Genomic DNA, 15,617 nt, shown 5'->3' with positions numbered 1-15,617 from the left:
GAAAATAGAAATTCCTTTGGGGGAAGATCAACATTTACCTCAGGTAAATTCCTTAGAAAATTACTTAGTATGATGAAGCACCTAAATGTTAGCTAAATTTACCTCAGGTATTTGCTATATTTTGCTAATAAGATAGTGGAAATAGAATAAAAAATTTGGGAAGATCAAGATGTGTTGGTAAATTTAAAAGAAAATGCTTAGTTTGACTAAACAGCCATGTGCTAGCTAAATGCACCTCAATTATTATCTATATATAGTCATAGTGTGAGCTATAGCTAAATTTACCTCAGCTGTTAGCTATATTTAGTCATAGTGTTACCTATAGCTACATTTACCTCAGTTATTATCTATATATAGTCATAGTGTGACCTATAGCTAAATTTACCTCAGCTATTAGCTATATTTAGTCATAGTGTTACCTATAGCTACATTTACCTCAGCTATTAGCTATATTTAGTCATAGTGTGACATATAGCTACATTTACCTCAGCTAATAGCTATATTTAGTCATAGTGTTACCTATAGCTACATTTACCTCAGCTATTAGCTGTATTTAGTCATAGTGTTACCTATAGCTACATTTACCTCAGCTATTAGCTGTATTTAGTCATAGTGTTACCTATAGCTACATTTACCTCAGCTATTAGCTATATTTAGTCATAGTGTTACCTATAGCTACATTTACCTCAGTTATTATCTATATATAGTCATAGTGTGACCTATAGCTAAATTTACCTCAGCTATTAGCTATATTTAGTCATAGTGTTACCTATAGCTACATTTACCTCAGCTATTAGCTATATTTAGTCATAGCGTTACCTATAGCTACATTTACCTCAGCTATTAGCTATATTTAGTCATAGTGTGACATATAGCTACATTTACCTCAGCTATTAGCTGTATTTAGTCATAGTGTTACCTATAGCTACATTTACCTCAGCTATTAGCTATATTTAGTCATAGTGTTACCTATAGCTACATTTACCTCAGCTATTAGCTATATTTAGTCATAGTGTGACATATAGCTACATTTACCTCAGCTATTAGCTATATTTAGTCATAGTGTTACCTATAGCTACATTTACCTCAGCTATTAGCTATATTTAGTCATAGTGTTACCTATAGCTACATTTACCTCAGCTATTAGCTATATTTAGTCATAGTGTGACATATAGCTACATTTACCTCAGCTATTAGCTATATTTAGTCATAGTGTTACCTATAGCTACATTTACCTCAGCTATTAGCTGTATTTAGTCATAGTGTTACCTATAGCTACATTTACCTCAGCTATTAGCTATATTTAGTCATAGTGTTACCCATAGCTACATTTGCCTCAGTTATTATCTATATATAGTCATAGTATGACCTATGGTCAGCTAATAGGCAGTGAAAATAGAACAGAAATGTTCGAAAGATCAACATCTTCCTCAGATGTGTTGGTACATGTCTAGGAAAAAGTTTACTGTAACTAGATAGCCATGTGTTAGCTAAATGCACATCAGTTATTAGTTATATTTAGCTAATAAGACAGTGAAAATAGAAGAATAAAGTGGGGAAGATCAACATCAATCTCAGATGTGCTGGTCAATTCCTAAGACAAAAACGTAGCATGACTAAACAGCTGTTTAACTAAATTTCTAGCTAAATTTACCTCAGTTAGTTATTTTTAACTATATAACTAACAACTGAGGTCAATTTAGTTAGCACATAGGTCTAAGTCTTTTATAAAGACAGTGAAAATAGGACAAATATGTTGGGAAGATCAGCATTGACTTCAGGTATATGCTGGTGAAATCATAAGAAAAGTATTTTACACTATAAATACACATAGCATCGATTGCTATCCTGTACTTTCATGGGTTCAGCTTCTGAAGTGGCGAATATCAGAAAAGTGAGCTGTTCTTGTAGAATATTTAAGTGAACACATGATCGTATGTACATAGTGATATCTGGTACGCTTCTGAGTAACAAGTGGAAGTGTTACAGGCAGTATTAGGACGAGACTGAGTCAGCTTCCAGGACGTCCTGCTGGCGTAGCTCCAACACCGGATCAGTTTCCTTCCCTCAATATGAATCTCTGGGTTCCTCTGTGAACATGTCTGCGTGTGTGTGTGTGTGTGTGTGTATGTGGCATTCTCTCTGGTGCAGGCAGATGCTCGTCCTCCACCGTAAACCTGCCGCGGCAGACAGAACCTGTCATTAGCAACAGGCTGTCCAAGTCGTCAGCGACGCTGTGGAACTCGCCCAAACGAAGTAAGCTCGAGTGGCGTACGTGTCCCATCCCACCTCCCCCTCCTTCAGACTCCATCTTTATTTAAAAATCATTTTTTCCCCTGTAAATCCGTTGTTTCTGGTGACCTGCCTGCCTGCCTGCCTGCCTGTGCCTGGTGATCAGTAGTCATTCTCACAATCAACCCCTTTCTCCCTGTGTTGCATTGTGGGTAATTTTGAGTTCCTTTCATCATGTTTTCCTAATCTTCATGGCTTGTGGTGGTGGTTTATCAGTGATATGGCTGGCTCTTTGTGGTGGTGGTGGTGGTGGTGGTGCTCTTTGTTTCTGTTGTTTTGATGTTGTTGTTTTTTTATTTTCACACGTCACTTCCTTTTCCACTGTGGTGTTTGTTTTGGGTCGTCCCTCATCTGCTTTGTGTGGTGTGCTGTGTTGGTGCAGCTAGAATGTGACTGTGGCTGAATTATGAATTAACAAGGAACTGGGATGTCACTGAGGATTAATAACATGCTCCCTGACGTTTGATTAATAAGCTCCGAGTACTCAAAACAGAACAAAAATTTCCATCTAAAGAGATGAAGACGTTCAGGGCAAGAATCAAATATCCACGATGTTCCCTTTAGCCGAGACATGTTTGTGCATCCCTCACCAACATCTCTCTCACTCTCTCAAAAACGAAAACGAAACGCGAGAAACCTGAACGTGGAAACCCCTCTGTCCTTTTCCGTGACTGTTACAAAGCGCTGACACCTGAGAATAAACGTCTCCACGCAAAAAAAAACATCACCACATCAACCATTAACAACAGAATCTGTTTAGTAGATTATGCGGCGTGTCTGCCGTACAAGTCTCTGTGTATGAGCTGTTGCTATAGAAACTGTGACGTATTAAACCAGGCGCGTTAATATAAACCTATCGCTCACGTTACCGCCGTGCTGTTATACTAAATTAATGCACACCTTCTGACCAATCAGATTCCAGAATTCAACTGTGCTGTTGTAGCAATAGAAATTACGACATGCGGTTCTCTACATGCGTTTTCACCGGTTTATTTATTAAGTAACAGGTTCTTTTGTGGTTGCTTACATGTTTATAAATAACAGAATAAGAGAACATTGTATTTCTGCATTGATTTGATGTTATTTTAAAGTCCACTTTAATACATACTGAATACGAGAAGGTGGCACTCAGGTACAGCGTCTCCGCTGGATGTCTTGCCGCAGTGAAGGGGGGGAGGACCCAGTCGTTGCTTAGCAACAGAGGTTTGTGCAGTATACCAGCCCATAGCTGATGACCTTGAATAGGTTTATTGCTCCTGCGTAGACATGGATCATTTGTTTTTAAAGTACAGTCGGTGTGTGTGTGTGTGTGTGTGTGTGTGTGTGTGTGTGTACAGAGAGAGAAAGGCTGTATAAGGCATAAGCTGATTATATTTCCTAATAAAAACCATCCATTTGTGATGTTTAAGTGTTTCTTCCCCTGTAATTATACTTTCAAGAAATCATCCCAGAAACTAGCTCCACCCACTGTTAGGACATAGCTGCTTAGCTCCACCCACAGTTAGGACAGCGCTGCTTAACTGTACCCATTTTTAGAACTGAGCTGCTTAGCTCCACCCACTGTTCAGAACTGCTTAACCACCCACTGTTAAAGCAGAGCTGCGTAACTCCACCCACTATTAGAACAGATCTGCTTAGCTCCACCCACTGTTAGAACAGAGCTGCTTAGCTCCACCCACTGTTCAGATCTGCTTAGCTCCACCCACTGTCCAGATCTGCTTAGCTCCACCCATTGTCCAGAGCTGCTTAGCTCCACCCACTGTTCAGATCTGCTTAGCTCCACACACTGTTCAGATCTGCTTAGCTCCACCCACTGTTAGAACAGAGCTGTTTAGCTCCACTCCTTTTGGTTTTAAAGGAAACTGAATGTGTAGTCTCAGCAGAGGCGAGGGGCATCGTCAGACTTACACACCGCTCCTTCAACGAGAATATTTTCCTCCTGAATGTATTATTTTGAAAAGAGCAGCAGTCTGGACATTTCTTTTGCTTAGGGTTAAACTGAGGAAACCGTCCGACTCGTGCCCCGTTTTTATCCTCTGATTGGGCAACTTATTTAAAATGATGCAAAAATGCCATGTTTGACGGAAAGCTTCTAATAAATACATCCATGCTAGTGTGGACAAGGAGAACAAGGTGGTCTAATGGAAATGAATATTTAATGAAGAACACTGGTGTAGTGTGTGTTCGAGGAGCTCTGAGTGTTTATCACATTTCCTGTGGAGAACAGTATGAGCAATATGATCACGTGATATCAATTAAAATTGATTGATCACAATTAAAATGGCAATTTTGACAACTACTCTGGATTCAGTTTTAATCTTCAGACAAAAATACGTAGTCATATCTAAGTTATCTTGTATTTGCTCATTTTACGGCCATTTTATTCAGCTAAAACTGAACAGAAAGCTTATAAATTAATCAAATCTGTCTAGTTTTATCCATTTTTCTTTGTCTAATGAAGACGTTAGAATTCGTTTTTTTTTTTTTATACCTTTCTTATATTATAATAACCTGGAATTTACAATTTTACTGTAAAAACATTTACTCATCACACAAGTAAAAGGTTGCACAAGTATAAATCTGAAATGTTATGTAATTGTTTTGTTTTTGTTATGGAGAATTAACAGTTTAGTTTAACAATGCAATAAAATGCAGATTTTTACTTATTTCTTATTAAAAATTATATCTAAAAAAAAAGAAGGAATAATAATAATTGAACATTTAATAGTTTTCATCATATGTTTTGCGACTGTAAAAGTTTTCCTGACACTTTGTTTGCAAATCTTGTGGTACTCAGAAGTGTATACTAAATTCAGCTGGCATGCCGGTTGGAAGAATGCGAGTTGGGGTGTGTGTGTGTGTGTGTGTGTGTGTGTGTGTGTGTGTGTGTGTGTGTGGAGTGACTAACAGCGCCCTCTCCTGACAGCTCGTAGCCTGCGCCTGAGCCCGTGGGAGAGTCGCATCGTGGAGAGACTCATGACCCCGACGCTGTCCTTCCTGGCCAGAAGCCGCAGCGCCGCCACGCTCCTGAACAGCAGCGACGCTCGTGAGTGTAACACACACACACACACACTCACACACATACACATACACTTATACACACACACCCATACACACACACAAGCATTTTTGTGTTTGAAGCTTTTTTTAAAAATGGCATGTACTTATGCAAATGTGTCTCTCTAATTAAATATGCATTCATTTGCATAATTTATCAAATTAAAAAATCTAATCTTCAGATTGTGTGATTAACAGTTTGACAACAGACCAGTCATCTGCTCACAGTTGTGTATAATAGGATAAAATAATAAACAGCTGGTAGAGTTTAAATCTGAACTAAGATCAGCTGTAAACTCTGATTATACGTTCAAACTGATAAACACAGTGTTACTGAGTCTGATCTCTGATCAGTTTTAAGCTCAGTAAACTGATTATATTGACAAACTGATAAACACAGTTACTGAGTCTGATCTCAGATCAGTGTCAATTCAGTCTGCTTATATAGCTAATGTAGATAATCAGGATGAATAACTGTGATGGTGTGTGTGTGTCATGGTGTGTGTGTGTGTGATGGTGTATGTGTGTGTGTGTGTGTGTGTGTGTTCTCAGATCAATGTTCCCGTTCTCCGTCTGCGTCTCCGTTAGCCGCCTACACCCACCAGCACAGCGCAGACCGCTGGAGTTCCAGCACACCGGATATCACACAGCGCCAACGCAGACGCAACTCTGCACCGGTACACACACACACATACACACACACACACACACACACACATACATACACACAAACACATACACACACACACACACTCATACACACGCACACACATACACACACACACACACACACACACATACCTCTGTAGGTACGCACACTTACAAACGAACACTTTGCTTTTGACAGGCTAAGAAGGAGAAGAAGGACAAGGAGAGAGAGAATGAAAAAGAGAAGAACGCCATCACTAAAGAGAAAGTGCAGAAGAAGAGACAGTCCGAGTCGATCACACGTCCCAAACCTGAGCTCAGGTATGTCAACAAACAGATATTAATCTACACAAAGGTTAAACACATCTTCAGTAAGAGTCTATTATGGGATGGACACTATTATTACTGCTGTTCTTCAGTATGAATTCTTCATAATTTGTGTGGAATTAGTTTACTGTAATATGCGTCAGTAAATAAGCTGTAATTGATAAGATGTCGTTGAGTGTTAAAATGATAAAAATTGTTAAGGTCATATTATAGAATATTCTCTTATAACAATCTTTACTTGTTTCTCTCGTTCTTTTTTTTTTCAGCACCAATGTTAAACCCAAGGGTCGAGTTTCCTCCCCAGCGCCCCCCAGGAGTCGTCCCCTGTCCCCCAGTCCTGCCGTGTCCCCCAAACCCCCGTCCTCCTCCTCCTCAGGACGAACTCCTTCTGCCACTAAAACCCGCCCCCGCCGCGCACAGACCCCGGCCCGAGTGCAGGCCCCCGCCGTGAGCACCGTCACCGTGACCGAGACGAAGAAAGAACAGCCGGCTGAAACCGGACCTGCTAAAGACGCCAAGAGTGAGTCTGATGAGCGGGGCAGATCAGAGGAGAACTCATCAGGAAGTCATAAGTGGAAGGGATTTGGAAAGCCAAGATATCAAAAGAATTGTAGTGACATTTAGTCGTTTAATGCTCAATTTCCTCTCTAATGTTATCATTTCAGTTCCTGCCATCACAGTCTCCGCCTCTCCGGCGACACCGGCTCCTGCCACCCAGCCAATCACAGCAGCTCCTCAGACTCCAGAGCCCATACCCACTCCTCCACCTGACTCCACCCCTCCCGTTACCAAGACGATGGCAGGTACTACAGACCCGGAGGAGGCGACCCGGGCGTTGGCGGAGAAACGACGGCAAGCTCGAGAGCAGAGAGAGAGAGAGGAGCAGGAGAAACTGGAGCAGGAGCAGAGAAACAGGTGGGAGAACCTGGGAGAGAATGTGAGAGTGTTTTATGTCAGTGTGAAAGTGGTCTATGGGAAAGTGAGAGTTTTATGTGAATATGAGCATTTTGTGTGAAAGTTAGCACATTTTACATGAACTTGAGTGTTTTGAAGGAAATCGAGTGTGAATGTAAGAGGATTTTATGTGAATGTGAGAGGATTTTATGTGAATGTGAGAGGATGTTATGTAAATGTGAGAAGAGTTTATGTGAATGTGAGAGGATTTTATGTGAATGTGAGAGGATGTTATGTAAATGTGAGCGTTGTATGTGGATGTGAGAGCATTTTATGCAAATGTTTTACATGAATATGAGTGTGTTTTGTGTAAATGAGAGCATTTATGTGAGTATTTTATGTAAATGTGAGAGGATTTTATGCAAATGTGAGAGGATTTTATGTGAATGTGAGCATTGTATGTGAATGTGAGAGGATTTATGTGAATGTGAGAAAAGTTTATGTGAATGTGAGAGGAATTTATGTGAATGTGAGAAGAGTTTATGTGAATGTGAGAGCATTTTATGTGAATGTGAGCGTTGTATGTGGATGTGAGAGGATTTATGTGAATGTGAGAAGAGTTTATGTGAATGTGAGAGGATTTTATGTGAATGTGAGAGCATTTCATTTGAATGTGTTTCATATGAATTTGTGAGCGTTTCATACAGGTTTGTGAGCGTTTTATATAAATGTGAGAGCGTTTTATATAAATGTGAGCGTTTCATACAAGTTTGTGAGCGTTTTATATAAATGTGAGAGCGTTTTTATAAATGTGAGAGTTTCATGCAGGTTTTTGAGCGTTTTTATATGAATGTGAGAGCATTTCATATGACTGTAAGAGCATGTCATATGAATTTGTGAGCGTTTTATATGTATGTGAGAGCATTCCATACGATTTGTGAGCGTTTTATATGAATCTGAGAGCATTTTATGTAAATGGGAGAGCATTTCATATGAATTTGTGAGTGTTTTGTGTGAATGTGAGAGCGTTTTATATGAATTTGTGAGCGTTTTATATGAATTTGTGTTTTGTGTGAATGTGAGAGCGTTTTATATAAATGTGAGAGCGTTTTATATAAATGTGAGAGCGTTTCATATGAATGTGAGCGTTTTATATAAATGTGAGAACGTTTCATATGAATGTGAGCATTTCACATGAATTTGTGAGTGTTTTATTTGAATGTGTGTGTTTCATATGAATTTGTGAGTGTTTTATTTGACTGTGAGAGTGTTTCGTATGAATTTGTGTTTTATTTGAATGTGAGAGTGTTTTGTATGAATTTTTGAGTGTTTTATTTGAATGGTAGAGTGTTTCATATGAATTTGTGAGTGTTTTATTTGAATGTGAGAGTGTTTCATATGAATTTGTGAGTGTTTTATTTGAATGTGAGTGTTTCGTATGAATTTGTGAGTGTTTTATTTGAATGTGAGTGTTTCGTATGAATTTGTGAGTGTTTTATTTGAATGTAAGAGTGTTTCATATGAATTTGTGAGTGTTTTATTTGAATGTGAGAGTCTTTCGTATGAATCTGTGAGAGTTTTATTTGAATGTGAGTGTTTCATATGAATTTGTGAATGTTTTATTTGAATGTGAGTGTTTCATATGAATTTGTTTTATTTAAATGTGAGAGTGTTTCATATGAATTTGTGTTTTATTTGAATGTGAGTGTTTCATATGAATTTGTGAGTGTTTTATTTGAATGTGAGTGTTTCATATGAATTTGTGTTTTATTTGAATGTGAGTGTTTCATATGAATTTGTGTTTTATTTGAATGTGAGAGTCTTTCGTATGAATCTGTGAGAGTTTTATTTGAATGTGTGTTTCATATGAATTTGTGTTTTATTTGAATGTGAGAGTCTTTCGTATGAATCTGTGAGAGTTTTATTTGAATGTGAGTGTTTCATATGAATTTGTGAGTGTTTTCTTTGAATGTGAGAGTGTTTCATATGAATTTGTGTTTTAGTTGAATGTGAGTGTTTCATATGAATTTGTGAGTGTTTTATTTGAATGTGAGAGTGTTTCATTTGAATTTGTAAATGTTTTATTTGAATGTGAGAGTGTTTCATTTGAATTTGTGAATGTTTTATTTGAATGTGCCCCAGTGTGTATTAAATCTGCATGCAGACTACAGTCGTAAATAATGTAAAGGCCTTCACCCAGTCTTTGCATTAAATGATCAGTTAACACATATCTCTTTTAATATGATATAGACGTTAGGTTTGTAATTATTCAGTACTGTATGCTTATTATCTGCTGTGACTCTTTATACATTGATGCCTTGCTATAGTTTATTTTTCGCTGTATGTATATAACGTGTGTTTATTTTTCTGTTTATATATGTGTGTGTGTTTCCTCTCAGAGCTCTACAGGAGGAGCGTGCTCAGCGTGAGGAGGAGGAAAGGAGGCGCAGGGAGGAGGAGCAGAGGTTAATGGCGGAGCGACAGCGTCTGCAGGAGGAGAAGGAGGCGCAGGAGAGAGCCCGGGCCGAGCAGGAGGAGAACGTGCGTCTCCAGAAACAGGTGAGCGCCGTGGGAAAATAGAACCTGTACGTCATTATTCCACAGGAATGCTGCGTGCAGATCTGCGGTGTTTCGTCGTCATGATTTTCACGAACAGCTCCTCTTTATGTGCACAGCACAAAGTGTACTCTCTCTCTCTTCTCTTTCTTCTGCTTTTGTTTTCTGTAGGATTCAGTTTAATGGGAAAGCAGGGCGCAGCGAGCTGCATTAAATCAGCACACAGAGAATAGCCATGAGCAGTGTGAAAGGCCCATCTCTCCCTCACACTCCTACAGGGGGATGGATAGGGGGGAAAGGAGGGGGGTGAGAGAAAAAGGACATAAAAAGCAGATGGAATAGAATACACCATTTGATAAAGAAGGGATGAAAAGAGAGAGAGTGGGAAGAGGATGGGAGAGAGAAGGACAAGGGGACAGAAATAGAGAGAGGAGGACAAGGGGACGATGAAAGAGAGAGAAGGACAAGGGGAAAGAGAGAGATGGAAAGAGGGAAGAACAAGGGGACAGAGAGAGAGATGGAAAGAGAGAGAAGGACAAGGGGAGAGAGAGATAGATGGAAAGAGAGAGAAGGACAAGGGGACAGAGAGAGAGATGGAAAGAGAGAGAAGGACAAGGGGACAGAGAGAGATGGAAAGAGAGAGAAGGAGAAGGGGACAGAGAGAGAGATGGAAAGAGAGAGAAGGACAAGGGGACAGAGAGAGATGGAAAGAGGGAAGAACAAGGGGACAGAGAGAGAGATGGAAAGAGAGAGAAGGACAAGGGGACAGAGAGAGAGATGGAAAGAGAGAGAAGGACAAGGGGACAGAGAGAGAGATGGAAAGAGAGAGAAGGACAAGGGGTACACAGAAAACTTCAGAGTCTATGCTTGTTAAAGAAGGACACATTTTTTGTTTAGATTCATTTGTTATTAGACTTCGATCACGTGGGTCCGTCGCTGCCGTACAAGTCGCTGTGAACGAGCTGTTACCATTGAAACGATAACATATTAGAACAGGCGCATGAATAACCAGTGTTTTAGTGTTTCTAATGTGACTCATATGGCTGTATGTTCTTAAAGTATTAGTGAGAAAACGCTTAGATAAGTAATGAAGTGAATGAAAAAGAGGCAGGTGCAGAACTCTGACTCCACCTGCTGGCAGGATGAGGAAATGCCCATACCTCGTCTGGTCCAAGTTGCGCTTTAGTGGTTCATTGTTTCGGACTTTTACGACTTGCGGAGAAATCGTGGACCTCTCCTTATCTTGTCTGTTTATTTTTCAGAGAGAGGAGGCGGAGTCGAAGGCTCGAGAGGAGGCGGAGCGTCAGAGGCTGGAGAGAGAGAAGCACTTTCAGAAAGAGGAGCAGGAACGTCTGGAGAGGAAGAAGGTGAGAGACTGAGAATAGTATTAGATAATGTCTGGAACAAACCGGACATTAAATTAACCGTGGCGTGTGTGTGTGCGTGTGTGTGCGTGCAGCGTCTGGAGGAGATCATGAAGAGAACCCGTAAGAGCGACACAGGAGACAAGGTGAGCTCCAAAATTTCACATTAACATTAAAACACAATATAAATAACTCGGGGTTTTTTTCCCCGAACATGCTTGTCATTCATTCCTCGTCGCCATAGTTACAGGAAGTATCACACGTCTATCCATCAGCCAATCAGAAACGAGCATTTTCCAAAAGCTCAAAAGATGTCTAAGTTAACTCTGACTCTCAAACCACACGTGTAAATCAATTGTCATCAAAATTGTTGGTTACGTTTATTGCTAAAATATATAAAATGTTGCTATTGGGTTTGTTTTGGGGGTTTTTAGAGATTTATACATAGAGCAATATGACAAAAGTACTCGTGGTAATCGTCTGCTCCCAATAGGAGTTTATAGATGTTACAGAATGCTGATGATATCTCTGAAAAGTGTGTTGTGACACGATCTATCACAATACTGATATTATATAATCGTATCGCCCGGCCCTTTAATCATTCCCGGATATTTAAACTTTAATAATCTTCTCTGGTTCACTGCAGAAGGAGGCCAGATCTCCAGCGCAGCTCAACGGCAAAGACACGAGTAAGCTGGCTCTCTTTTACTTCTTCTACCTTTTTTAACTGCTTAGTTTAGCTCAGTGACTGTCAGAGTCACACACACACACTGGTCACGAGACTACAGGCCTGGTTTTTACTTCTGTGTCATACTTTTACGTGTCTAATAGGGGGCAGGAAATGAAAAACTGCCTGAAAGTCTCGGGTTTCAGTGCAGAAAGGAGGAACGGACAGAAGAAGATAAGAAATTAAAAAATGACGAATGAGTACTAATGTCTAGAATGTAATATTTGGTTTATTGTAATCTTATAGTAAGAAATATTTGATCAGTTTGATACTTGATAAACATAATCTCATTGGTACATGAATGGCTGTTATGTTAAATAAAGCTTATTCATTAAAGCAAAGCAAGTATACTTTACCTGTATTCAGATTCAGTGCCGCGATAGCATTCCTGCGCTGCAATTCTCAAAACGCACACTAGATGGCAGCATTTATCGGTGCTCCCGATATTACAAAACCGATTATCGGTCGATCTATCTCTGTGTGGTGCGATTACCCATAAACATGCTTCAACACAGAAGTATACACCAGCCTTCACTCTCCTTAACCCGTGTCACGGTATAAGGAAATGTCTACAATGACTTCAACAACTTTCCAAAAATATCCTCCTCCCTGTATTACCTCTTGTTCCTAATGTAGGAGTACATTTATTCATTTATTCATTTATTCATTCAAGTGAAACGGGACCCCATCCAGGATTTTTACTACTACTGTGCTATTAAACAGTAAAATTGCGACAATGTAGAAAGTGAAGCTGACAATACTAAATATTTTGTCCATGTTTATACACATACATTTTTTTTATTGAATCTCTTTGCAGATTCTGTCACTGCCCTGAATCCGTCAGTCAGTCACAACAACAGCACTCCGGGTTTAAACCGATCACAGGGAGAGGTGAAAGCGAGGTAAACGATGCGCTGTTTACATTGGGAGTTTATACACACTGTGGTTTATATACACACGTCATGTGCCGAGTCTAACGGAGACGTAGCGTAGTGCCGGGTGAATCAATCCCGGGACAGGAATTTCTTTTTTCCTTGCAAACTTCGGAATCATATTTACGCATATTCATTAATTATTTAAATCACTGATGACTGTTTCTCTCGTCCTCGGTTTTACAGTACTTATTTATTATTTATCATAAATTTCAGTTGAGAATCTGGGAATTTAACGCACTGTAGTTTACCGGATTATCGGACCTTTAATCCAGTATAACGCGTTGTAGCTTTTTTTGCCATCATCATAAACATGTACAATATTTTAGAATATTTTACTTCAATAAAAACCCACTTCCTGTATTATCCTATAATATTATACCGTGATTACTGGAGTAGCAGAGCTATCTTAAACACATGTACAAATGTGCATGTATGTATTATAGTACAGTATGTACGGTAAAGCAGTTTATATTAATCTTGTATTAAAGATGTGTTTATGACTCAGTAGAGTTTATAAAGCACTGACGAAGCAGACAGACGTTAAACCCGTCTCTGTACCGTGTCTCCTCTCAGCCCCGTGTCCTGGAACCCTGCTCCTGTGGTAAACGGTGTCCAGGACACCAAACACCACAACGGCCTGTCCTCCAACGGTGAGCCTGCTGACTTCGAGGAGATCATCCAGCTGACCAATCACACCAGCAGTAACAGCAACGGGCAGGGCCAATCGCAGAGCGGCATGGTGACCGACCCGATCTTGGCCTTCGAGGGAGGAGAGCCCTTCATGATGAAGGCGGGGCCGATGAAGCCTCAGCATGTAGCAGGTGCAAACGTTTACGACGGTTATAGTAAACACCTGCTCGGCTCCTCGACGAAGTTATTCGCTTTATTTCAAGCGTCTCGAAACGCACAGCGCCATCTGGCCTGTCGACGTCATTTCCACCGAAACGGGAAGGCGGGGCGGGACATATCGAGTGTCTCCTCCCCTTTTGTACATAGCCGATAGCGTTTAGCTCAGTGGTTCAACCTGTTGTGAGCTCTGGACCCCTAGCGTATTTCGAACAATCCACAAGGACCCCCTCAATCCACAGCAATTATAGTCATCTCTATATATATATGTTACTTTATTTTATTAATATTTAACCTGAATAATATTAACATTGGACATTTAAAAACCGAAACAAAAACATTTCAAGATTTTATTCTTTTACATTTTATTGTCGGTGTGACATTTAATTTAATTCTCTCTGAATGATCTTTTGTTAATTTTATCCGTCGGCGTGTTACTTGAACTTGTCTACCACTCACAGGTTTTTGCAAATTATCATTACATTTGTAAATGAATGTAAAATGAATCGTCAGCTCAGCTAACGTGATATTCGTGAATAACCAGATTAGCTCATTTTAAAACATATCTTAAATTGTTCTTACATTTGATGGACGTATGATATATTTTAATTTATTTTGATACATTAAACAAACCAATATATATATTGCATATATATATATATATATATACTGCAATTACGCCATGGACCACTAGGGGTCCGCCGAGCCCCCGTTGAGCAGCACTGGCTTAGCTTAACTACCCCCCCCCCTCCCCCCCCCCCCCCCCCCACACACACACACTAAGGACAGGTGCACCATTGATTTTAATAAAAGGTTGTGGGCGGGACACATCGCTTCGTTTAACAAACGAGAAACAACGTCGTGTTTAATCCCCGATTTTACGCAAATAAGCACGACTGTAAACGACTTATTGTGACGTTCTCCTCTTTATTTGCGATCTCAGTGAAGCAGGGTGGTGTGTGTATGTGTATTTACTGAGCATGTTATCTCTCTCGTGTCCTGCAGAGGTGCTGTGAGGAATGGGACGAGGCTTGGACGCCATGTACGGTGAGAGTGTGTGTGCCAAACCGTCAGAGCGACCGCTTTAACTGAAAGACTGAAAGACAGAAAGACGTGGACCTTCATCTTACTAAACGTAACATATAAGAAAAAACAACAGCAACAACAGTGTTTTCTGTCTTTCTCACTGCGTGTGGTGGTGCAGCGGTGTTCGGTTTCATCCTCGACGTCACCCGGAGTCTTCGTGCTGCACCGTAAAGACTGCGTGACTGATTTAGAGACGAAACTCGGAAAAGCATTACGATATTTGAGTATTGTTATGAGAAATAATTATTGTTATTGTCATTGTTCTTATACTATATCAGTATTTTTTCTTTTAAATTCAGAAATAAACTCTGTGTGTGTGTGTGTGTGTGTGTGTGTGTGTCTTGAACTCAAGTTATTTAACTTGAGACACATCAGCAGAGAGAGAGAGAGGTGAGGACTGATTATGTAAATGTATATTTGCCTGACCTGTGGAATAAATCTTTATTAAAAAGGGTGTGTGTGTGTGTGTGTGTGTGTGTGTGTGTGTGTGTGTGTGTGTGTGTGAGAGAGAGAGAGAGATGTTAAATGATGATAAATGCTCAGTAAATACCTGGAAACCTTTCTCTGTTAAAAAACATTCCACTGGACGCACCAGAGCATGATGGGAAATTCCAGAGGCAGCCAGAAGGGGGCAGTGAGTCCAAACATGTGCACTATACACTGTACCTAGTGTCTCTTTACTTCAAGGAGAGGACCACGTGATACTACCTAATATTTACTACCTAGCACTAGATAGTGTCCCTACTTACTTCAGTGAGATGTGCACTAGATAGTGTCCCTATTTACTTCAGTGAGATGTGCACTAGATAGTGTCCCTACTTACTTCAGTGAGATGTGCACTAGACAGTGTCCCTACTTACTTCAGTGAGATGTGCACTAGACAGT

General features: G+C 40.0%; 1 protein-coding gene across 5 annotated transcripts in view; it reads left to right on the top strand.

Annotated features, from left to right (window-relative positions):
* The window catches only part of map7d1b (MAP7 domain containing 1b), a 51,102-nt gene extending 35,916 nt beyond the window's left edge, over nt 1-15,186 (top strand). For 3 of the 5 annotated variants that reach the window (XM_017484994.2, XM_017484993.3, XM_017484992.3), the window contains 13 exons: nt 2,152-2,256; nt 5,219-5,338; nt 5,902-6,026; nt 6,197-6,318; nt 6,591-6,844; nt 6,990-7,239; nt 9,618-9,777; nt 11,037-11,141; nt 11,234-11,284; nt 11,785-11,827; nt 12,683-12,767; nt 13,374-13,621; nt 14,652-15,186. In XM_017484994.2, coding sequence (XP_017340483.1) covers nt 2,152-2,256; nt 5,219-5,338; nt 5,902-6,026; nt 6,197-6,318; nt 6,591-6,844; nt 6,990-7,239; nt 9,618-9,777; nt 11,037-11,141; nt 11,234-11,284; nt 11,785-11,827; nt 12,683-12,767; nt 13,374-13,621; nt 14,652-14,662 — 1,679 coding nt within the window. In that variant the 3' untranslated portion in view covers nt 14,663-15,186. The remainder of the gene's footprint in view (nt 1-2,151; nt 2,257-5,218; nt 5,339-5,901; nt 6,027-6,196; nt 6,319-6,590; nt 6,845-6,989; nt 7,240-9,617; nt 9,778-11,036; nt 11,142-11,233; nt 11,285-11,784; nt 11,828-12,682; nt 12,768-13,373; nt 13,622-14,651) is intronic. The other 2 variants (XM_017484995.2, XM_017484996.2) reach the window with 1 other exon arrangement.
* The last annotated feature ends 431 nt before the right edge of the window (nt 15,187-15,617 follow it).

The sequence above is a fragment of the Ictalurus punctatus genome, chromosome 14, assembly GCF_001660625.3.
Source record: "Ictalurus punctatus breed USDA103 chromosome 14, Coco_2.0, whole genome shotgun sequence".
Classification (NCBI taxonomy): Eukaryota; Metazoa; Chordata; class Actinopteri; order Siluriformes; family Ictaluridae; genus Ictalurus; species Ictalurus punctatus.
Note: the sequence above shows the minus strand (reverse complement) of the source record. Positions and strands in the feature narration are given on the sequence as shown.